This window comes from Cetorhinus maximus, chromosome 7 (assembly GCF_964194155.1).
Source record: "Cetorhinus maximus chromosome 7, sCetMax3.hap1.1, whole genome shotgun sequence".
NCBI classification, from domain to species: domain Eukaryota; kingdom Metazoa; phylum Chordata; class Chondrichthyes; order Lamniformes; family Cetorhinidae; genus Cetorhinus; species Cetorhinus maximus.
Window position 1 is genome coordinate 1646595 of NC_135885.1, and position 24932 is coordinate 1671526.

The following is a 24932-nucleotide window of genomic DNA, read 5'->3' on the forward strand; positions in this document are numbered from 1 at the left end:
CCTCTCGCGCTGTTTTCAATCTCCCGACTGACTCTCCTCTCGCGCTGTTTTCAATCTCCCGATCGACTCTCCTCTCGCGCTGTTTTCAATCTCCCGATCGACTCTCCTCTCGCGCTGTTTTCAATCTCCCGATCGACTCTCCTCTCGCGCTGTTTTCAATCTCCCGATCGACTCTCCTCTCGCGCTGTTTTCAATCTCCCGATCGACTCTCCTCTCGCGCTGTTTTCAATCTCCCGATCGACTCTCCTCTCGCGCTGTTTTCAATCTCCCGACTGACTCTCCTCTCGAGCTGTTTTCAATCTCCCGACTGACTCTCCTCTCGCGCTGTTTTCAATCTCCCGACTGACTCTCCTCTCGCGCTGTTTTCAATCTCCCGATCGACTCTCCTCTCGCGCTGTTTTCAATCTCCCAATCGACTCTCCTCTCGCGCTGTTTTCAATCTCCCGACTGACTCTCCTCTCGCGCTGTTTTCGATCTCCCGACTGACTCTCCTCTCAGGCTGTTTTCAATCTCCCAATCACTTCTCCTCTCGCGCTGTTTTCAATCTCCCAATCACTTCTCCTCTCGCGCCGTTTTCAATCTCCTGACTGACTTTCCTCTCGCGCTGTTTTCAATCTCCCGACTGACTCTCCTCTCGCGCTGTTTTCAAACTCCCGTCTGCCTCTCCTCTCGCGTTGTTTTCAATCTCCCGACTGACTCTCCTCTCGCGTTGTTTTCAGTCTCCTGACTGACTCTCCTCTCGCGCTGTTTTCAAACTCCCGACTGTCTCTCCTCTCGCGTTGTTTTCAATCTCCCGACTGACTCTCCTCTCGAGCTGTTTTCAATCTCCCGACTGACTCTCCCCTCGCGCTGTTTTCAATCTCCCGACTGACTCTCCTCTCGCGCTATTTTCAATCTCCCGACTGACTCTCCCCTCGCGCTGTTTTCAATCTCCCGACGGACTCTCCTCTCGAGCTGTTTTCAATCTCCCGACTGACTCTCCTCTCAAGCTGTTTTCAATCTCCCGACTGACTCTCCTCTCGAGCTGTTTTCAATCTCCCGACTGACTCTCCTCTCGCGTTGTTTTCAATCTCCCGACTGACTCTCCTCTCGCGCTGTTTTCAATCTCCCGACTGACTCTCCTCTCGAGCTGTTTTCAATCTCCCGACTGACTCTCCTCTCGCGCTGTTTTCAATCTCCCGACTGACTCTCCTCTCGCGCTGTTTTCAATCTCCCGACTGACTCTCCTCTCGCGCTGTTTTCAATCTCCCAATCACCTCTCCTCTCGCGCTGTTTTCAATCTCCCAATCACCTCTCCTCTCGTGCTAATCACTAATATCATACCAGAAATGTCGGGGAGCACAGGGTTTAGTGAGAGGGAGGAACTGAAAGAAATCAGTATCAGTAGGTAAATGGTGTTTGGGAAATTGATGGGATTGAAGGCCAATAAATCCCCGGGGCCTGATAATCTACATCCCAGAGTATTTAAGGAAGTGGCCCTATAATAGTGGATGCATTGGTGGTCATCTTCCAAGGTTCTATAGATTTTGGAACAATCCCTACAGATTGGAGGGTAGCTAATGTAACCCCACTACTTAAAAAGGGAGGTAGAGAAACAACAGGGAATTATAGACCAGTCAGCCTGACGTCGGTAGCGGGGAAAATTCTAGAGTCCATCATAAAACATTTAATAGCTGAGCACTTGGAAAACAGTGGCAGAATCGGACAGAGTCAGCATGGATTTACGAAAGGGAAATCATGCTTGACAAATCTACTTCGAGGATGTTCGAGGATGTAACTAGTAGAGTTGATGTGGGGGAGCCAGTGAATGTGGTTTATTTGGACTTTCAGAAGGTTTTCGACAAAATCCCACATAAGAGATTAGCGTGTAAAATTAAAGCACATGGGATTGGGGGTAGTGTATTGCGATGGATAGAAAACTGGTTGGCAGACAGGAAACAGTAGGAATAAACGGGTCTTTTTCCGAATGGCAGGCAGTGACTAGTGGGGTACCGCAGGGATCGGTGCTGGGGCTCCAGCTATTCACAATATATATTAATGATTTAGATGAGGGAACTAAATGTAATATCTCCAAATTTGCAGGTGACACAAAGCTGGGTGGGAGGGTGAACTGTGAGGAGGATGCAGAGATGGTTCAGTGTGATTTGGACAAGCTAAGTGAGTGGACAAATGCATGGCAGATGCAGTGTAATGTGGATAAATGTGAGGTTATCCACTTTGGCAGCAAAAACAGGAAGGCAGGTTATCTGAATGGCTATAAATTGAGAGAGGGGAATGTGCAATCCTGGATATCCTCGTACACCAGTCGCTGAAGGTAAGCATGCGGTGCAGCAGGCGGTAAAGAAGGCAAATGGTATGTTGGCCTTCATAGCGATAGGATTCGAGTACAGGAACAGGGATGTCTTGCTGCAATTATACAGGGCCTTGGTGAGACCACACCTGGAATATTGTGTGCAGTTTTGGTCTCCTTATCTGAGGAAGGATGTTCTTGCTATAGAGGGAGTGCAGCAAAGGTTTATCAGACTGGTTCCTGGGATGGCGGGACTGACATATGAGGAGAGATTGAGTCGGTGAGGATTATGTTCGTTGGAGTTCAGGAGAATGAGGGGGAATCTCATAGAAACCTATAAAATTCTAGACTAGACAGGGTAGATGTAGGAAGGATGTTCCCGATGGGGTGGGGTGGGGGGGGAGTCCAGAACCAGGGGTCACAGTCTGAGGATACGGGGTAGATTATTTAGGACTGAGATGAGGAGAAATTTCTTCACCCAGAGTGTGGTGAGCCTGTGGAATTCACAGAAAGTAGTTGAGGCCAAAACATTGTATGTTTTCAAGAAGGAGTTAGATATAGCTCTTGGGGCAAAAGGGATCAAAGGGTAAGGGGAGAAAGCGGGAGCAGGTTATTGAGTTGGATGATCAGCCATGATCATAATGAATGGGGCAGCAGGCTCGAAGGGCTGAATAGCCTCCTCCTGCTCCTATTTTCTATGTTTCTATATATATTCTAAATAATCATAGCCAATCTTAAATGTTAGAAAGTGTTACTATATTTGACTGACAAAGCATGTGGCTGCTCTGTGCTGTTAGCTGTGCTAGCGATAGGGGAAGAAAGTGAAGATCCTGCAGGTTTTCCAGTCCTGATCATGACTGATAATCAATAAGCTTCTCTGTAAATGGTGTATGGGTGGACCCTGAATTTAACAGAGCACACCATTGAGATGCCCAATTTAGCTGAATACTAAACACACACACCTAAGCTCAAGAACAGTAGCCTAACTGGAGGGAAGCTGATACTCATGAAACCGTACTGGAGCAAATCCCAGTGCTTTCAGGAGAGAATGGGAGAAGCAGCAGAGTTTCAGAGAAAACCTGTGGAATGGTGTGACGTTCTGGTCCAGTGACATCAGAACTGGGGAACCGTTCCCACAGTTCTCAATTTCTATTCATAAGTTTGCGGTATTATATCAGGGGAATTCGATACAAAAAGGTCTGCTCCAGGCTGCGCAAGGGCATTGATAAACACAAGCCTTCTTTGCACGGACCATCATTACTCAAGTCAGTAAAACAAACTTCTACTTCAACTTTATTATTTATGGGATGTGGGCATCGCTGGCTAGGCCAGCATTTATTGCCCATCCCTTCAATATTCTTTCATGTTTTCAGATGAGGGAACTGACTTAATTCAGTAGAGACAAAGTCAAGAACAAACTACAAGCCAGCAAATTAACAGCAATGGTTAACCCAATGTCACATCCCTATTTTATTCATGTGCTTTGCATCAGTAATCGCTGACTGCTATATTAAGAACACGAACAAAATGCAAAAGGCACAGCAAACCAAAACTGTCAGAACAGACAACAACAGCATGGCACTGCACTCTCTCTGTAAGAGGAAAGCAGGCCAATGGAAGGCCTCACTCGACTGTTCTTATGTGATGAATTAATATTCCTTGCAAGTGCTGCAATGGTGAAATGGGCTCCAAGGACATTTCACAAGCACACTGGGGTGGAAGTTACACTTAAGGAACAATTTTTGAATGGCAGATTTTTGTTAGAATATGGAAACTTACTTGCTGCGCTGTGAACAGATAGCAACTTGGAAAATGCCATGACAGGACCACTGTGGGTAGCTGACATCCCACCACAGAGGAGCTGGATAATTAAAGGCAGAGCAAGCATCTTGCATCTATTTAGCAGTTGCAAGAAAACCTAAATTCCAGTCCTTTGTTTTGAGGAGCAGGGAAAGGGAGGCTAAAGGAAGGAGATAATAGGAAGATTGCTGCCAGAATAACTCCAACTGGTGGGTTTCAAGGTACATCAAGTAGACATTTCTTATGGAACCGTAACTTTAAAATAAGATTACACATAAGTTTAAGGAGATTCAAAAGGGAGAGGAGGTTATTCAGCCCATCAGTTTCTTTCCTCCAGAGTCCCTGTATAGCTCAAGCAAGGATTTACCTGCCACACCACCTTCACTTTATAGAAGGTCAAATTCTTCTCACTACCTACAATACTTCTCTAACCACACTGATATCAATCCAACTCTTTTCAGAAAATGCCAAATTAAATCAGTTACAGGTTTCCTATCCTGAATTTCTAATACAATGCCCTCCCTGCCCTGGAGATAAAGGTTATTGATGGCTGGCTGGGGTGGAAATGAGGTTTATTTTTGATGAGGCCCTGTGTTGACCTGGGTTGAAAGGACTATATGTGGTTGTGCGGTAAAGCCTACATTGAAGGTTTGTAACAGGTTCTCATATAATGCCTCTGAAATTACTGTGCGAACTCAGTGAAGATGCAAACGCAATGGCCATGATTGTGACTGCTGGTTTTAGGCCCTGCAAGCTCAGGGAGATGTGGTTGGGGTGGGGCGGGGGGAGAAAGAGGGGGTGCCTGATATTAAGTTCTTGCACACAGACTTCTTCCTCATCTCTCACTTCCTTCTCCCCACCTTTGTATCTTAGTTTTCAACCATTTTTCTTGCTCTTCATCCATCACTGCCCATATTGCTGCTAGGCAGAATGCTGTTGTCTAACACACGTTGATTACTGTAACAGCCCATCATACAGTTCCTAAAATTCCTTCTAGGAAGGCCCAATATCCCCTCCATTTTGAAAGATCAAGCCCAGTGATTCTCCTTATCTTTCAAGGAACATGATCAATTATCTGTTGCTTCCATTCATACCATCCTACCTCGGTAACTTGTTCCAAAGATTAATTACCCTTTAAGTGAAAAGTTCTGACCAACTTTTCCCCAACACCACCCACCTCCCCCACCACCTTACTTCTAACTTTCTCTTTTTGAGCTTGCATCCCACTCCCACCCTTTATTTGCAACAGCGAACATTTTACCTGATCCAGTTTGATCAATTCCCTTCTTACACCTGAAGACTTCAATGAGGTTGCATTGATATCCGCTCTTTACCAATATGCAGCTCATGTTACCCTCACATCAAATCCAGAATCACTAACCAGTTACTGTATTAGAAGGTTACTGAACAAAGACTGGTTTTAATTAATTCCACTGCAGAGTAACAAAGGAGCACAAGCACAGCTGAAAATGCTGCTATCTCTGAACAGCCAGCAGGTGGTGGCAGAGTGCCACTTTCAGCAAAACCAAGAAAGGAGATTGTGTAGCATCTAATCCAGATCAGTGATGGGAACAGCAGTTATATCCCTCTAATCCCAAAATAAACTACACCTACAGATCCGTATTAACCTGGTGCAGAAACACAAGCTACGAGTTATATCCCACTTCAGCCCAAAATCTAGATTGATACTAGAGCTGTACTGAGGTAAACCATGTTACTGCCCAGTGGGAAGACCCAGCAGCCTGTTCTTTGGATCTTAAAAACCCTGGAACTTTATTTTTTAAAAAGACAGCAGGAAACTTTACTCATGTCCAGTTCACTATTTCTCACAAAAAATATCTGAAAAAATTTGTGGACTTCATGCTTTGTCATATTTATCCAAAAATCAGCCCAATTATTACTCCTGATAATCTCACCGAGAATTTTCCTCCTCAGCAATTTCCCTCCATTACAAAATGAGTTCAGGAAAGATAATATACAAACAGCAAGTCCTTGCACTCTGTGAATGAGCAATTTTACTGGCTAATCATATTGGAAACAATGATAGCGAACAATGAGTGTTAGTACTGGCAGTATACGGTCAGCTTCTGTCAAGGGACAGTTTTTAAGAGTGAAATCCTCCATCAGGCCAAAGATGCACAGCTAAATGTCATCACCTCGCTTTACAGACACTGACTGACGTGTCATACAAAGCAGCTCGCTTAACTGGAACCCATCCAGCACCTTCAACATTCACTCCCTCCACCACTGACGCATGGTGGCAGCAGTGTGTGTACCATCTACCAGGTGCACTGCAGTAACTCGCCAAGGCTCCTTCAACAGCACCTTCCAAACCCATGACCTCTATCTACCCATTACGACCGGGATGGGAGGAGAGCACGAATTATCAAGTCCCACTACTACACAGGCCGTACCATTAATTTAAATGTTTAATTTTCTCACCGAAATGGCCAATTGTGTACCTATACCTCTAGTGCCCAGAAGAAGTGAGACTCTGACCAGGTTTCTTCCAAATACTCAGAAATAGTTTTGTTTTAAAATAATCATTGAGTTTTAGTTGCAAGTACTGGTTAACACACAATTGCAATCGGGAAATATAGCTATCCATCTCTTCTAAGGTCAAATAGATAGAGTCTCTGCAGAGACGGGCTTTGGAGGATGAGCATTATAGAATAAAGGATAAAGTCCGCAGGGTCCCGATGCTGTTGACCTGGTCTTCCCTCCTGTGAAGGTGGGCCGTTGGTCCTGGTGGATGTCTGGAAGTTCTCACCAACTGGTCCCAGCTTTGCAGGTCCAAATGCAGACTAGTTGCATAGATAAGGGTTCTCTGGTTACAGGTTGATAGTAACACAATTCTAGACAAGGTAGAGAGGGGGAGCCAGCTAGGGTAGCCTTCCTTCCTCAGCTTGTTCCCCAACAAGACTGAAAGCAAAACCACAGGTTCAAACTTAACGTTTGCCTCTGCCACGTGATTGCCCTTTTGTATTCCAGCTTTTCATTAATTAACGTGCCTTGCAGTTCAAAACAAACTCCTCCTTAAGAACCATAAAGGTCTTGGATGAGGCCTGCTTGTTGACAGTTCTAAAGTGAACTTATGACCGTTTAAAAAAAAATCCCAGGTTAGCATCCACAGGTACAGCTAATGCCAAGTCATCTATTTTGTGAAAGAAAATTTCAGCCTCGAGAGATATAATTCCAACACCGCCTAGAAAGACAAACGCAGCAGGTGCATCGGAACACCACCACCTGCAAGTTCCCCTCCAAGCCACTCAGCATCCTGACTTTGGACTATTGTGATCCCAGCTGATGTTGCCACTGGCCAAGACAGATCCCAAGGTGCAACCCGGCTTGATAGATCCTAACTTTTATTTTTTGCTCAGAAAGGCTACTGCACAGAGTCAAAGGAATCAGCTGATGAACTTTTAACAAAACAATAAGGCATTTATTAACCAAGAAAAGATGAACTATAATACAATGTTCCTCCAGCCACAACTATGTCTTTACAGATATGTACAGATTCATAAGGATAATTACAAGTTGCTAACTTTGAATTCACTCCACATGATATCAAGATACAGCTGAAGGCACTGAATACTGCAAAGACTATGGGGCCTGATAATATTCCAACAATAGGACTGAAGACTTGTGCTACAGAACTTGCCGAGCCCCTAGCCAAGCTGTTCCAGTACAGCTACAACACCGGCATCTACCCGACTAAGTGGAAAATTGCCCAGGTATGTCCTATACACAAAAAGCAGGACAAATCCAACGGCCAATTACCGCCCCATCAGTCTACTCTCCATCATCTGTCAAGTATTGGAAGGGGTCATTAACAGTGCTATCAGGCAGCACTTCCTTAACAATAACGCAGAGTTTGGGTTCTGCCAGGGCCACTGATCTCCTGCCCTCATTACAGCCTTGGTTCAAACATGGACAAAAAAACTGAACTCCCGAGGTGAGGTGAGAATGACTGCCCTTGACATCAAGACAACATTTGACTGAGTGTGGCATCAAGGAGCCCTAGCAGAACTGCAGTCCATGGGAACCAGGGGGGAAACTCTCTGCTGGTTGGAGTCATACCGAGCACAAAGGAAGACGGCTGTGGTTGTTGGAGGTCAGTCAGCTCAGCTCCAGGACATCACCACAGAGGTTCCTCAGGGTAGTGTCCTCGGCCCAACCATCTTCAGCTGCTTCATCAATGACCTTCCTTCCATCATAAGGTCAGAAGTGGGGATGGTCACTGATGATTGTACAATGTTCAGCACCATTCACTACTCCTCAGATACTGAAGCAGTCCATGTCCAAATGCAGCAAGACCTGGACAATATCCAGGTTTGGGCTGACAAGTGGCAAGTAACATTCCAGCCACAGAAGTGCCGGACACTGACCATCTCCAACAAGAATCTAACCATCTATTAGCTATGAGGAGAGGTTGGAGAAACTCGGATTGTTCTCACTAGAGCGACGGAGATTGAGGGGCGACTTGATAGAAGTTTACAAAGTTATGAGTGGCATTCACAGAGTAGATAGTCAGAAGCTTTTTCCCAGGGTGGAAGAGTCAATTACTAGGGGACATAGATTTAAGGTGAGAGGAGAAAGCTATAAAGGAGATGTGCGGGGCAAGTATTTTTTCGCAGATGGTAGTGAGTGTCTGGAATTCGCTGCCAGAGGATGGAAGCAGGTACGATAGTGGTGTTTAAGAGGCAGCTTGACAAATACATGAATAGGATGGGAATAGAGGGATACAGACCCCGGAAGTGCAAAATGTTTTAGTTGACGGGCAATATGATCAGCGCAGGCTTGGAGGGCCGAAGGGCCTGTTCCTGTGCTGTACTTTTCTTTGTTCTTTGTATCACCCTTTGACATTAAATGGCATTACCATCACTGAATCCCCCACTATCAACATCCTGAGGATTACCTGGCAGCTCACCACCGCCTTCCCAAGGACAATTAGGGATGGACAACAAACATTGTCCGAGCCAATGACATCCACATCCTGTAAATGAATAAAAGTAACTCCCTCTTTGGCAATAACGTCCTTCCTAAAGTAAGGGGGCCAAAATTGCCCACAGTGCTCCAGGTGTGGTCTAACCAAGGTTCTATACAATTGAAGACCCCACTACTCCTGTACTCAAATCCTCTTTCAATAATGGCTAGCATTCCATTAGCTTGCTTGCTGCACCTGCATGTTAGTTTTCAGTGGCTTACTAACGCGGACACCCAGGTCCTTTGTACACCTACGCTTTCTAATCTCTCACCATTTAAGAAATACTCTGCTCATCTGTTCCTCCTATCAAAGTGGATAGCCTCATTTTTCCACATTATATTCCATCAGCCATATTCTTGACCACTCACAGTTGGTCCAAACCCTCCTGGAGCCGCTCTGCTGCTTTCTCGCAACTGGCATTCCCACCGAGCTTTGTGTCATCCGTGAACTTGGGAATATTACATTTGGTCCCCACATTCAAACCATTGATATATTTTGTGAACAGCTGGGGTCTAAGTACTGATCCTTGCGGTACCGCACTGGTCACACTCTGCCAACATGAGAATGACCTGCCAGTGAGACAGGGCAACCCTGGTCTCCAGAGCATTACCTGGGGTCCCCGATGAAGGGAGACTAGGGAAACTGGGCCTGTATTCTCAGAAGTTGACACTCAAAAGAACAGAGTACAGAGCTCTCAGAAGGATGGATGGTTGAAAGAGGCTTTGAAATAAGGATGTTTATGCAGATTTTTTGTATTAAAGAACACAAACAGACCTTGCACAGATCTGAACTGGAAATCATATATCCATGGTTATAAACAGCAACCGAGATCCCATCAACAGAAAAGGCAGTCTTCAAATTATCCCCTTTTCCCTGTGTGGTCCTGCATCCCCTGCTAATCCCTCCGTAGAGATAGAAATGTGAAATCCTGACACCAATGTTCTCCAACAACTTTTTCTCATGGCTGCAGAGTTTGATTGCAAATGTTGACTTACGCTATCAGAGCTGCTGGATAACCCTTGCATGCTGGTCTCTGTACTCAGCTTATTGGTGTGACACAACAGCAGTTCACAGTTCCTCTCCAGAAGATGGCCCGTGATGCCTTTGATGTGCAGGAGGTCATCCAGCGATGAAAATCCTTTCAATTCCTAATGCAGTACATAAAGGAACAAATGGCTTCCTGTTCAAAATATATCAAGGCTGCCCCTGCCTTAGCCATGACAAATATCCATCCCAACCCTCTACTCTTACCCCACATTCATCAGCACCAATCCATTCCCAACTACCTCAAAACTCGCACCCCGGAACCCACCAACTCTTATCGCCCACTCTCCACCTGGCCATCTCCCCACACACTTCCCACCGACCAATCACTCCTCTTCCATCTAACCCTCTCCCTGCCCACTGCACTCTGCCCCCTCCCCTCTCTCATTCCCGGCACCCCGATTCCCCTCACATACACTCCGCCCTCTTGTCCAACGACCCACCCTCACCCTCCCTCTCTCACGATCTCACCACCACCCTCCCACGCTCACCCATCAGCCCCTTGCACTTTCCACCCCCTCAACCCCAAACCCCTCCCATCTCTCCCTCAACCTCCCTCCCTGCCCTCAACCCATCCTGACCTCACCACAACCACAATCTCCCTACTTCCAACCCCCCAGACACATACACATCCTTCACCCGCATCCCGCCCCACACACACCCCGTACCCCCCAACCTCCAGTCTCACACCTTCCCCCTCGGACCCCCTCGCACGCACGCTCCCCTCTGCCCTCCTGACGCATGCACGCTCCCCTCGGCCCCCCTCGCACGCACGCTCCCCTCGGCCACCCTCGCACGCACGCTCCCCTCGGCCACCCTCGCACGCACGCTCCCCTCGGCCACACTCGCACGCACGCTCCCCTCGGCCACCCTCGCACGCACGCTCCCCTCGGCCACCCTAGCACGCACGCTCCCCTCGGCCACCCTCGCACGCACGCTCCCCTCGGCCACCCTCGCACGCACGCTCCCCTCGGCCCACCTCGCACGCACGCTCCCCTCGGCCCACCTCGCACGCACGCTCCCCTCGGCCCACCTCGCACGCACGCTCCCCTCCGCCCCCTCGCAATCACGCTCCCCTCCGCCCCCTCGCAATCACGCTCCCCTCCGCCCCCTCGCAATCACGCTCCCCTCCGCCCCCTCGCAATCACGCTCCCTTCCGCCCCCTCGCAATCACTCCCCTCCGCCCACTCGCAATCACACTCCCCTCCGCCCCCTCGCAATCACACTCCCCTCCGCCCCCACGCAATCACACTCCCCTCCGCCCCCTCGCAATCACACTCCCCTCCGCCCCCTCGCAATCACTCCCCTCCGCCCCCTCGCAATCACACTCCCCTCCGCCCCCTCGCAATCACACTCCCCTCTGCCCCCTCGCAATCACACTCCCCGCCGCCCACTCGCAATCACTCCCCGCCGCCCACTCGCAATCACACTCCCCTCCGCCCCCTCGCAATCACACTCCCCTCCGCCCCCTCGCAATCACACTCCCCTCCGCCCCCTCGCAATCACACTCCCCTCTAACCCCCTCGCAATCACACTCCCCTCTAACCCCCTCGCAATCACACTCCCCTCTAACCCCCTCACAATCACACTCCCCTCTAACCCCCTCACAATCACACTCCCCTCTAACCCCCTCACAATCACACTCCCCTCGACACCGCTCACAATCACACTCCCCTCTACAGCGCTCACAATCACACTCCCCTCGACACCGCTCACAATCACACTCCCCTCGACACCGCTCACAATCACACTCCCCTCGACACCGCTCACAATCACACTCCCCTCGACACCGCTCACAATCACAATCCCCTCTACCCCCCTCACAATCACACTCCCCTCTACCACCCTCACAATCACACTCCCCTCTACCCCCCTCACAATCACACTCCCCTCTACCCACCTCACAATCACACTCCCCTCTACCCCCCTCACAATCACACTCCCCTCAACCCCCCTCACAATCACACTCCCCTCTACCCCCCTCACAATCACACTCCCCTCTACCCCCCTCACAATCACACTCCCCTCTACCCCCCTCACAATCACACTCCCCTCTACCCCCTCACAATCACACTCCCCTCTACCCCCTCACAATCACACTCCCCTCTACCCCCCTCACAATCACACTCCCCTCTACCCCCCTCACAATCACACTCCCCTCTACCCCCTCACAATCACACTCCTCTCTACCCCCCTCACAATCACACTCCTCTCTACCCACCTCAACTTCACACTCCCCTCTACCCCCTCACAATCACACTCCCCTCTACCCCCTCACCATCACACTCCCGTCTACCCCCTCACCATCACACTCCCCTCTACCCCCCTCACAATCACACTCCCCTCTACCCCTCACAATCACACTCCCCTCTACCCCCCTCACAATCACACTCCCCTCTACCCCTCACAATCACACTCCCCTCTACCCCCCTCGCAATCACACTCCCCTCTACCCCCCTCGCAATCACACTCCCCTCGACACCGCTCACAATCACACTCCCCTCGACACCGCTCACAATCACACTCCCCTCGACACCGCTCACAATCACACTCCCCTCGACACCGCTCACAATCACACTCCCCTCGACACCGCTCACAATCACACTCCCCTCGACACCGCTCACAATCACACTCCCCTCGACACCGCTCACAATCACACTCCCCTCGACACCGCTCACAATCACACTCCCCTCGACACCGCTCACAATCACACTCCCCTCGACACCGCTCACAATCACACTCCCCTCGACACCGCTCACAATCACACTCCCCTCGACACCGCTCACAATCACACTCCCCTCGACACCGCTCACAATCACACTCCCCTCGACACCGCTCACAATCACACTCCCCTCGACACCGCTCACAATCACACTCCCCTCTACCCCGCTCACAATCACACTCCCCTCTACCCCGCTCACAATCACACTCCCCTCTACCCCGCTCACAATCACACTCCCCTCTACCCCGCTCACAATCACACTCCCCTCTAACCCCCTCACACGCACACTCCCCTCTACCCCACTCACAATCACGCTCCCCTCTACCACCCTCACAATCTCACTCCCCTCTACCCCCTCACAATCACACTCCCCTCTACCACCCTCACAATCCCCTCCACCGCCTCACAATCACACTCCCCGCTAACCCCCTCACAATCACACTACCCACTACCCCCCTCACAATCACACTCCCCTCTACCCCCTCACAATCACACTCCCCTCTACCCCCTCACAATCACACTGCCCTCTACCCCCTCACAATCACACTCCCCTCTATCCCCCCTCACAATCACACTCCCCTCTACCCCCTCACAATCACACTCCTCTCTACCCCCCTCACAATCCCCTCTACCCCGCTCACAATCACACTCCCCTCTACCCCGCTCACAATCACACTCCCCTCTACCCCGCTCACAATCACACTCCCCTCTACCCCCTCACAATCCCATCTACCACCCTCACAATCCCCTCTACCGCCTCACAATCACACTCCCCTCTACCCCGCTCACAATCACACTCCCCTCTAACCCCCTCACACGCACACTCCCCTCTACCCCCCTCACAATCACACTCCCCTCTACCACCCTCACAATCACACTCCCCTCTACCACCCTCACAATCCCCTCTACCGCCTCACAATCACACTCCCCTCTATCCCCCCTCACACGCACACTCCCCCCTACCCCTCACAATCACACTCCCCTCTACCCCCCTCACAATCACACTCCCCTCTACCACCCTCACAATCACACTCCCCTCTACCACCCTCACAATCCCCTCTACCGCCTCACAATCACACTCCCCTCTATCCCCCCTCACACGCACACTCCCCTCTACCCCTCTCACAATCACAATCCCCTCTACCACCCTCACAATCACACTCCCCTCTACCCCCCTCACAATCACACTCCACTCTACCCCCCTCACAATCACACCCCCCTCTACCCCCCTCACAATCACACTCCCCTCTACCCCCCTCACAATCACACTCCCCGCTACCCCCCTCACAATCACACTCCCCTCTACCCCCCTCACAATCACACTCCCCTCTACCCCCCTCACAATCCACTCTACCGCCTCACAATCACACTCCCCTCTACCCCCCTCACAATCACACTCCCCTCTACCCCCTCACAATCACACTCCCCTCTACCCCCTCACAATCACACTGCCCTCTACCCCCTCACAATCACACTGCCCTCTACCACCCTCACTATCACACTCCCCTCTACCCCCTCACAATCACACTCCCCTCTACCACCCTCACAATCCCCTCTACCGCCTCACAATCACACTCCCCTCTACCCCCTCACAATCACACTCCCCTCTGCCCCCTCACAATCACACTCCCCTCTGCCCCCTCACAATCACACTCCCCTCTACCCCCTCACAATCACACTCCCCTCTATCCCCCCTCACAATCACACTCCCCTCTACCACCTCACAATCACACTCCCCTCTACCCCCCTCAAAATCCCCTCTAACCCGCTCACAATCACACTCCCCTCTACCCCGCTCACAATCACACTCCCCTCTACCCCGCTCACAATCACACTCCCCTCTACCCCCTCACAATCCCCTCTACCACCCTCACATTCCCTCTACCGCCTCACAATCACACTCCCCTCTACCCCGCTCACAATCACACTCCCCTCTACTCCGCTCACAATCACACTCCCCTCTAACCCCCTCACAATCCCCTCTACCCCGCTCACAATCACACTCCCCTCTACCCCCTCACATGCACACTCCCATCTATCCCCCTCACAATCACACACCCCTCTACCCCCCTCACAATCACACTCCCCTCTACCACCCTCACAATCCCCTCTACCGCCTCACAATCACACTCCCCTCTATCCCCCCTCACACGCACACTCCCCTCTGCCCCCTCACAATCACACTCCCCTCTACCTCCCTCACAATCACACTCCCCTCTACCCACCTCACAATCACACTCCCCTCTACCCCCCTCACAATCACACTCCCCTCTACCCCTCACAATCACACTCCCCTCTACCCCCCTCACAATCACACTCCCCTCTACCACCCTCACAATCACACTCCCCTCTACCACCCTCACAATCCCCTCTACCGCCTCACAATCACACTCCCCTCTATCCCCCCTCACACGCACACTCCCCTCTACCCCTCACAATCACACTCCCCTCTACCCACCTCACAATCACACTCCCCTCTACCCCCCTCACAATCACACTCCTCTCTACCCCCCTCACAATCACATTCCCCTCTACCCCCCTCACAATCACACTCCCCTCTACCCCCCTCACAATCACACTCCCCTCTACCCCCCTCACAATCACACTCCCCTCTACCCCCCTCACAATCACACTCCCCTCTACCCCCCTCACAATCACACTCCCCTCTACCCCCCTCACAATCACACTCCCCTCTACCCCCCTCACAATCACACTCCCCTCTACCCCCCTCACAATCACACTCCCCTCTACCCCCCTCACAATCACACTCCCCTCTACCCCCTCACAATCACACTCCCCTCTACCCCCCTCACAATCACACTCCCCTCTACCCCCCTCACAATCACACTCCCCTCTACCCCCCTCACAATCACACTCCCCTCTACCCCCCTCACAATCACACTCCCCTCTACCCCCCTCACAATCACACTCCCCTCTACCCCCCTCACAATCACACTCCCCTCTACCCCCTCACAATCACACTCCTCTCTAACCCCCTCACAATCCCCTCTAACCCGCTCACAATCACACTCCCCTCTAACCCGCTCACAATCACACTCCCCTCTAACCCCCTCACAATCACACTCCCCTCGACACCGCTCACAATCACACTCCCCTCGACACCGCTCACAATCACACTCCCCTCGACACCGCTCACAATCACACTCCCCTCGACACCGCTCACAATCACACTCCCCTCGACACCGCTCACAATCACACTCCCCTCGACACCGCTCACAATCACACTCCCCTCGACACCGCTCACAATCACACTCCCCTCGACACCGCTCACAATCACACTCCCCTCGACACCGCTCACAATCACACTCCCCTCGACACCGCTCACAATCACACTCCCCTCGACACCGCTCACAATCACACTCCCCTCGACACCGCTCACAATCACACTCCCCTCGACACCGCTCACAATCACACTCCCCTCGACACCGCTCACAATCACACTCCCCTCGACACCGCTCACAATCACACTCCCCTCGACACCGCTCACAATCACACTCCCCTCGACACCGCTCACAATCACACTCCCCTCGACACCGCTCACAATCACACTCCCCTCGACACCGCTCACAATCACACTCCCCTCGACACCGCTCACAATCACACTCCCCTCGACACCGCTCACAATCACACTCCCCTCGACACCGCTCACAATCACACTCCCCTCGACACCGCTCACAATCACACTCCCCTCGACACCGCTCACAATCACACTCCCCTCGACACCGCTCACAATCACACTCCCCTCGACACCGCTCACAATCACACTCCCCTCGACACCGCTCACAATCACACTCCCCTCGACACCGCTCACAATCACACTCCCCTCGACACCGCTCACAATCACACTCCCCTCGACACCGCTCACAATCACACTCCCCTCGACACCGCTCACAAGCACACTCCCCTCTACCCCGCTCACAATCACACTCCCCTCTACCCCGCTCACAATCACACTCCCCTCTAACCCCCTCACACGCACACTCCCCTCTACCCCCCTCACAATCACACTCCCCTCTACCACCCTCACAATCACACTCCCCTCTACCCCCTCACAATCACACTCCCCTCTACCTCCCTCACAATCCCCTCCACCGCCTCACAATCACACTCCCCGCTAACCCCCTCACAATCACACTCCCCTCTACCCCCCTCACAATCACACTCCCCTCTACCCCCTCACAATCACACTCCCCTCTACCCCCTCACAATCACACTCCCCTCTACCCCCTCACAATCACACTCCCCTCTATCCCCCCTCACAATCACACTCCCCTCTACCCCCTCACAATCACACTCCTCTCTACCCCCCTCACAATCCCCTCTACCCCGCTCACAATCACACTCCCCTCTACCCCGCTCACAATCACACTCCCCTCTACCCCGCTCACAATCACACTCCCCTCTACCCCCTCACAATCCCCTCTACCACCCTCACATTCCCCTCTACCGCCTCACAATCACACTCCCCTCTACCCCCTCACAATCACACTCCCCTCTACCCCCTCACAATCACACTCCCCTCTGCCCCCTCACAATCACACTCCCCTCTACCCCCTCACAATCACACTCCCCTCTATCCCCCCTCACAATCACACTCCCCTCTACCCCCTCACAATCACACTCCTCTCTACCCCCCTCACAATCCCCTCTAACCCGCTCACAATCACACTCCCCTCTACCCCGCTCACAATCACACTCCCCTCTACCCCGCTCACAATCACACTCCCCTCTACCCCCTCACAATCCCCTCTACCACCCTCACAATCCCCTCTACCGCCTCACAATCACACTCCCCTCTACCCCGCTCACAATCACACTCCCCTCTACTCCGCTCACAATCACACTCCCCTCTAACCCCCTCACAATCCCCTCTACCCCGCTCACAATCACACTCCCCTCTACCCCCTCACATGCACACTCCCATCTATCCCCCTCACAATCACATTCCCCTCTACCCCCCTCACAATCACACTCCCCTCTACCACCCTCACAATCCCCTCTACCGCCTCACAATCACACTCCCCTCTATCCCCCCTCACACGCACACTCCCCTCTACCCCCCTCACAATCACACTCCCCTCTACCTCCCTCACAATCACACTCCCCTCTACCTCCCTCACAATCACACTCCCCTCTACCCCCCTCACAATCACACTCCCCTCTACCCCCTCACAATCACACTCCCCTCTACCCCCCTCACAATCACACTCCCCTCTACCCCTCACAATCACACTCCCCTCTACCACCCTCACAATCACACTCCCCTCTACCACCCTCACAATCACACTCCCCTCTACCACCCTCACAATCCCCTCTACCGCCTCACAATCACACTCCCCTCTATCCCCCCTCACACGGACACTCCCCTCTACCCCTCACAATCACACTCCCCTCTACCCCCCTCACAATCACACTCCCCTCTACCCACCTCACAATCACACTCCCCTCTACCCCCCTCACAATCACACTCCCCTCTACCCCCCTCACAATCACACTCCCCTCTACCCCCCTCACAATCACACTCCCCTCTACCCCCCTCACAATCACACTCCCCTCTACCCCCTCACAATCACACTCCCCTCTACCACCCTCACAATCACACTCCCCTCTACCACCCTCACAATCACACTCCCCTCTACCCCCTCACAATCACACTCCCCTCTACCCCCCTCACAATCACACTCCCCTCTACCCCCCTCACAATCACACTCCCCTCTACCCCCTCACAATCACACTCCTCTCTACCCCCCTCACAATCACACTCCTCTCTACCCACCTCAACTTCACACTCCCCTCTACCCCCTCACAATCACACTCCCCTCTACCCCCTCACCATCACACTCCCCTCTACCCCCTCACCATCACACTCCCCTCTACCCCCCTCACATTCACACTCCCCTCTACCCCTCACAATCACACTCCCCTCTACCCCCCTCACAATCACACTCCCCTCTACCCCTCACAATCACACTCCCCTCTACCCCCCTCGCAATCACACTCCCCTCTACCCCCCTCGCAATCACACTCCCCTCTACCCCCCTCGCAATCACACTCCCCTCTACCCCCCTCACAATCACACTCCCCTCTACCCCCCTCACAATCACACTCCCCTCTACCCCCCTCACAATCACACTCCCCTCTACCCCCCTCACAATCACACTCCCCTCTACCCCCTCACAATCACACTCCCCTCTACCCCCTTCACAATCACACTCCTCTCTACCCCCCTCACAATCCCCTCTACCCCCTCACAATCACACTCCCCTCTACTCCCTCACAATCACACTCCCCTCTACCCCCTCACAATCACACTCCCCTCTACCCCCCTCACAATCACACTCCCCTCTACCCCCCTCACAATCACACTCCCCTCTACCCCCCTCACAATCACACTCCCCTCTACCCCCCTCACAATCACACTCCCCTCTACCCCCCCTCACAATCACACTCTCCTCTACCCCCTCACAATCACACTCCTCTCTACCCCCCTCACAATCCCCTCTAACCCGCTCACAATCACACTCCCCTCTACCCCGCTCACAATCACACTCCCCTCTACCCCGCTCACAATCACACTCCCCTCTACCCCCTCACAATTCCTTCTACCACCCTCACAATCCCCTCTACCGCCTCACAATCACACTCCCCTCTACCCCGCTCACAATCACACTCCCCTCTACTCCGCTCACAATCACACTCCCCTCTAACCCCCTCACAATCCCCTCTACCCCGCTCACAATCACACTCCCCTCTACCCCCTCACATGCACACTCCCATCTATCCCCCTCACAATCACACTCCCCTCTACCCCCCTCACAATCACACTCCCCTCTACCACCCTCACAATCCCCTCTACCGCCTCACAATCACACTCCCCTCTATCCCCCCTCACACGCACACTCCCTCTACCCCCCTCACAATCACACTCCCCTCTACCTCCCTCACAATCACACTCCCCTCTACCCCCCTCACAATCACACTCCCCTCTACCCCCCTCACATCACACTCCCCTCTACCCCCCTCACAATCACACTCCCCTCTACCCCCCTCACAATCACACTCCCCTCTACCCCTCACAATCACACTCCCCTCTACCCCCCTCACAATCACACTCCCCTCTACCACCCTCACAATCACACTCCCCTCTACCACCCTCACAATCCCCTCTACCGCCTCACAATCACACTCCCCTCTATCCCCCCTCACACGCACACTCCCCTCTACCCCTCACAATCACACTCCCCTCTACCCCCTCACAATCACACTCCCCTCTACCCACCTCACAATCACACTCCCCTCTACCCCCTCACAATCACACTCCCCTCTACCCCCTCACAATCACACTCCCCTCTACCCCCCTCACAATCACACTCCCCTCTACCCCCCTCACAATCACACTCCCCTCTACCCCCCTCACAATCACACTCCCCTCTACCCCCCTCACAATCACACTCCCCTCTACCCCCCTCACAATCACACTCCCCTCTACCCCCCTCACAATCACACTCCCCTCTACCCCCTCACAATCACACTCCCCTCTACCCCCCTCACAATCACACTCCCCTCTACCCCCCTCACAATCACACTCCCCTCTACCCCCTCACAATCACACTCCCCCTCTACCACCCCTCACAATCACACTCCCCTCTACCACCCTCACAATCACACTCCCCTCTACCCCCTCACAATCACACTCCCCTCTACCCCCTCACAATCACACTCCCCCTCTACCCCCCTCACAATCACACTCCCCTCTACCCCCTCACAATCACACTCCTCTCTACCCCCCTCACAATCACACTCCTCTCTACCCCCCTCACAATCACACTCCCCTCTACCCCCTCACAATCACACTCCCCTCTACCCCCTCACCATCACACTCCCCTCTACCCCCTCACCATCACACTCCCCTCTACCCCCCTCACAATCACACTCCCCTCTACCCCTCACAATCACACTCCCCTCTACCCCCCTCACAATCACACTCCCTCGACCCCTCACAATCACACCCCCTCTACCCCTCACAATCACACTCCCCTCTACCCCCCCTCACAATCACACTCCCCTCTACCCCCCTCACAATCACACTCCTCTCTACCCCTCACAATCACACTCCCCTCTACACCCCTCACAATCACACTCCCCTCTACCCCTCACAATCACACTCCCCTCTACCCCCCTCACAATCACACTCCCCTCTACCCCTCGCAATCACACTCCCCTCTACCCCCCTCGCAATCACACTCCCCTCTACCCCCCTCGCAATCACACTCCCCTCTACCCCCCTCACAATCACACTCCCCTCTACCCCCCTCACAATCACACTCCCCTCTACCCCCCTTCACAATCCCCTCTACCCCCCTCACAATCACACTCCCCTCTACCCCCCTCACAATCACACTCCCCTCTACCCCCCTCACAATCACACTCCCCTCTACCACCCTCGCAATCACACTCCCCTCTACCCCCCTCACAATCACACTCCCCTCTATCCCCCTCACAATCACACTCCCCTCTACCCCCCTCACAATCACACTCCCCTCTACCCCCCTCACAATCACACTACCCTCTACCCCCCCTCACAATCACACTCCCCTCTACCCCCCTCACAATCACACTCCCCTCTACCCCCCTCACAATCACACTCCCCTCTACCCCCCTCACAATCACACTCCCCTCTACCCCCTCACAATCCCACTCCCCTCTACCCCCCTCACAATCACACTCCCCTCTACCCCCCTCACAATCACACTCCCCTCTACCCCTCACAATCACACTCCCCTCTACCCCCTCACAATCACACTCCCCTCTCCCCCCCTCACAATCACACTCCCCTCTACTCCCCTCACAATCACACTCCTCTCTACCCCCTCACAATCACACTCCCCTCTACCCCCTCACAATCACACTCCCCTCTACCCCCCTCACAATCCCCTCTACCCCCTCACAATCCCCTCTAACCCCCTCACAATCACACTCCCCTCTCCCCTCACAATCACACTCCTCTCTACCCCCCTCACAATCACACTCCCCTCTACCCCCCTCACAATCCCCTCTACCCCCCTCACAATCACACTCCCCTCTACCCCCCTCACAATCACACTCCCCTCTACCCCCTCACAATCACACTCCCCTCTACCACCCTCACAATCACACTCCCCTCTTCCACCCTCACAATCACACTCCCCTCTACCACCCTCACAATCACACTCCCCTCTACCCCCTCACAATCACACTCCCCTCTACCCCCTCACAATCACACTCCCCTCTACCCCCCTCACAATCACACTCCCCTCTACCCCCTCACAATCACACTCCTCTCTACCCCCCTCACAATCACACTCCTCTCTACCCCCTCACAATCACACTCCCCTCTACCCCCTCACAATCACACTCCCCTCTACCCCCTCACCATCACACTCCCCTCTACCCCCTCACCATCACACTCCCCTCTACCCCCCTCACAATCACACTCCCCTCTACCCCTCACAATCACACTCCCCTCTACCCCCCTCACAATCACACTCCCCTCGACCCCTCACAATCACACTCCCCTCTACCCCTCACAATCACACTCCCCTCTACCCCCCCTCACAATCACACTCCCCTCTACCCCCCTCACAATCACACTCCTCTCTACCCCTCACAATCACACTCCCCTCTACCCCCTCACAATCACACTCCCCTCTACCCCTCACAATCACACTCCCCTCTACCCCCCTCACAATCACACTCCCCTCTACCCCCTCGCAATCACACTCCCCTCTACCCCCCTCGCAATCACACTCCCCTCTACCCCCCTCGCAATCACACTCCCCTCTACCCCCCTCACAATCACACTCCCCTCTACCCCCCTCACAATCACACTCCCCTCTACCCACCTCACAATCACACTCCCCTCTACCCCCCTCACAATCACACTCCCCTCTACCCCCCTCACAATCACACTCCCCTCTACCCCCCTCACAATCACACTCCCCTCTACCCCCTCACAATCACACTCCCCTCTACCCCCCTCACAATCACACTCCCCTCTACCCCTCACAATCACACTCCCCTCTACCCCTCACAATCACACTCCCCTCTACCACCCTCACAATCACACTCCCCTCTACCCCCCTCACAATCACACTCCCCTCTATCCCCCTCACAATCACACTCCCCTCTACCCCCCTCACAATCACACTCCCCTCTACCCCCCTCACAATCACACTCCCCTCTACCACCCTCACAATCACACTCCCCTCTACCCCCTCACAATCACACTCCCCTCTACCCCCCTCACAATCACACTCCCCTCTACCCCCTCACAATCCCCTCTACCCCCTCACAATCACACTCCCCTCTATCCCCCTCACAATCACACTCCCCTCTACCCCCCTCACAATCACACTCCCCTCTACCCCCCTCACAATCACACTCCCCTCTACCACCCTCACAATCACACTCCCCTCTACCCCCTCACAATCACACTCCCCTCTACCCCCCTCACAATCACACTCCCTCTACCCCCTCACAATCCCCTCTACCCCCCTCACAATCACACTCCCCTCTACCCCCCTCACAATCACACTCCCCTCTACCCCTCACAATCACACTCCCCTCTACCCCCTCACAATCACACTCCCCTCTACCCCCCTCACAATCACACTCCCCTCTACTCCCCTCACAATCACACTCCTCTCTACCCCCCTCACAATCACACTCCTCTCTACCCCCCTCACAATCACACTCCCCTCTACCCCCTCACAATCACACTCCCCTCTACCCCCTCACAATCCCCTCTACCCCCCTCACAATCCCCTCTACCCCCCTCACAATCACACTCCCCTCTACTCCCCTCACAATCACACTCCTCTCTACCCCCCTCACAATCACACTCCCCTCTACCCCCCTCACAATCCCCTCTACCCCCCTCACAATCACACTCCCCTCTACCCCCCTCACAATCACACTCCCCTCTACCCCCTCACAATCACACTCCCCTCTACCCCCCTCACAATCCCCTCTACCCCCCTCACAATCACACTCCCCTCTACCCCCTCACACGCACCCTTTCCCCTCCCTCTCCATTTCCCTCTCACCCTCCGCCCCTCTCACCTCTCTTCTCCTCACGATGGCCCTCGCCCTCTTCCTCCCAATTCCAAACAGAGTCGTCTCCAATTCCTCGGCGCTCGCCCGGTTCACATCGACTTTCTCGGGCGACTCCATGGCACTAGGCCGCGAGGCCTCGGCCTTTCCCTCTTCACTCAGCCAGTGAGCGTCAGCAGGGGCAGGTCTGAGGGAAATCCCAGGCTTTGCGGCCTGTGAGTAGATCAGAGTGGGTGCGCTGGGGTGTCGGTACCGGGGATCTGACGGCCGGTCCCCCCCTCACTGTCCCCCGGGATTTTCACCCAAAACTTTCCTGGGAAAAAGCGGCGGCAGAAACCGGCAGAAAAACAAACGGAAAACCCGCCACTTCCGCTCGCAGTTGTCAGCCCGCCGACTCTCAGCGTCCTTCCATTGGACAAAGGAAATGTCTATCAAATGATGTCTCCCAGTGATTGGCTGGTCGCAACGTCCCTGAACCTTCGTTCATTATTGATTGGTTTGCATTCATGTCAATCACATATTCGAGCCAATCAATGTCCTGCCTATCAATTCCCCTCCTACATCCCATGAGGACAATTGGCCGAGCTCACCATCTCCCCCAACAACCCTCAGCCTCATTGGGCAGATGACACAGGCATCAATGAATACCCCGCCCTCTCCGCACACTGAACGCCAATCAAACGGTTTCTACATTCTCATTGGCGGGGAGATATGCTCATCAAACCTGCACGTTACTGATTGGCTGTTCTCTGGCATTGTGTGTAGGTGGGGCTGTCGCTTAAGTTATTCCTTTTGTTTTGTTTTTTAAGTAAAACTTAATTGAAAACTTTCAACTAGGAAGGAATGAAAATAATTCCAATGGAAAATAGTCTCTGGGCACAAGCTATTATTCGATATATGGCCCCAACCTAATAATGGCCGAAACTCCTTCACCCCCTGAACCCGAGACAGAAAGAGACCCAGGCAGCACCGAGGGC

The 24932-nt window shown here is 53.3% G+C and overlaps 1 protein-coding gene across 1 annotated transcript in view; it reads right to left on the reverse strand.

Moving 5' to 3' along the window:
• Window positions 1-24354, reverse strand: part of LOC144682517 (F-box/WD repeat-containing protein 7-like) — a 221543-nt gene extending 197189 nt beyond the window's left edge. The window contains exons 1-2 of the mRNA XM_078544906.1: window positions 23965-24354; window positions 10073-10225 (exon numbers count right to left, since the gene is read on the reverse strand). Of these exons, the coding sequence (XP_078401032.1) occupies window positions 10073-10225; window positions 23965-24075 (264 nt within the window). The 5' untranslated portion in view covers window positions 24076-24354. The remainder of the gene's footprint in view (window positions 1-10072; window positions 10226-23964) is intronic.
• Window positions 24355-24932: the final 578 nt, after the last annotated feature.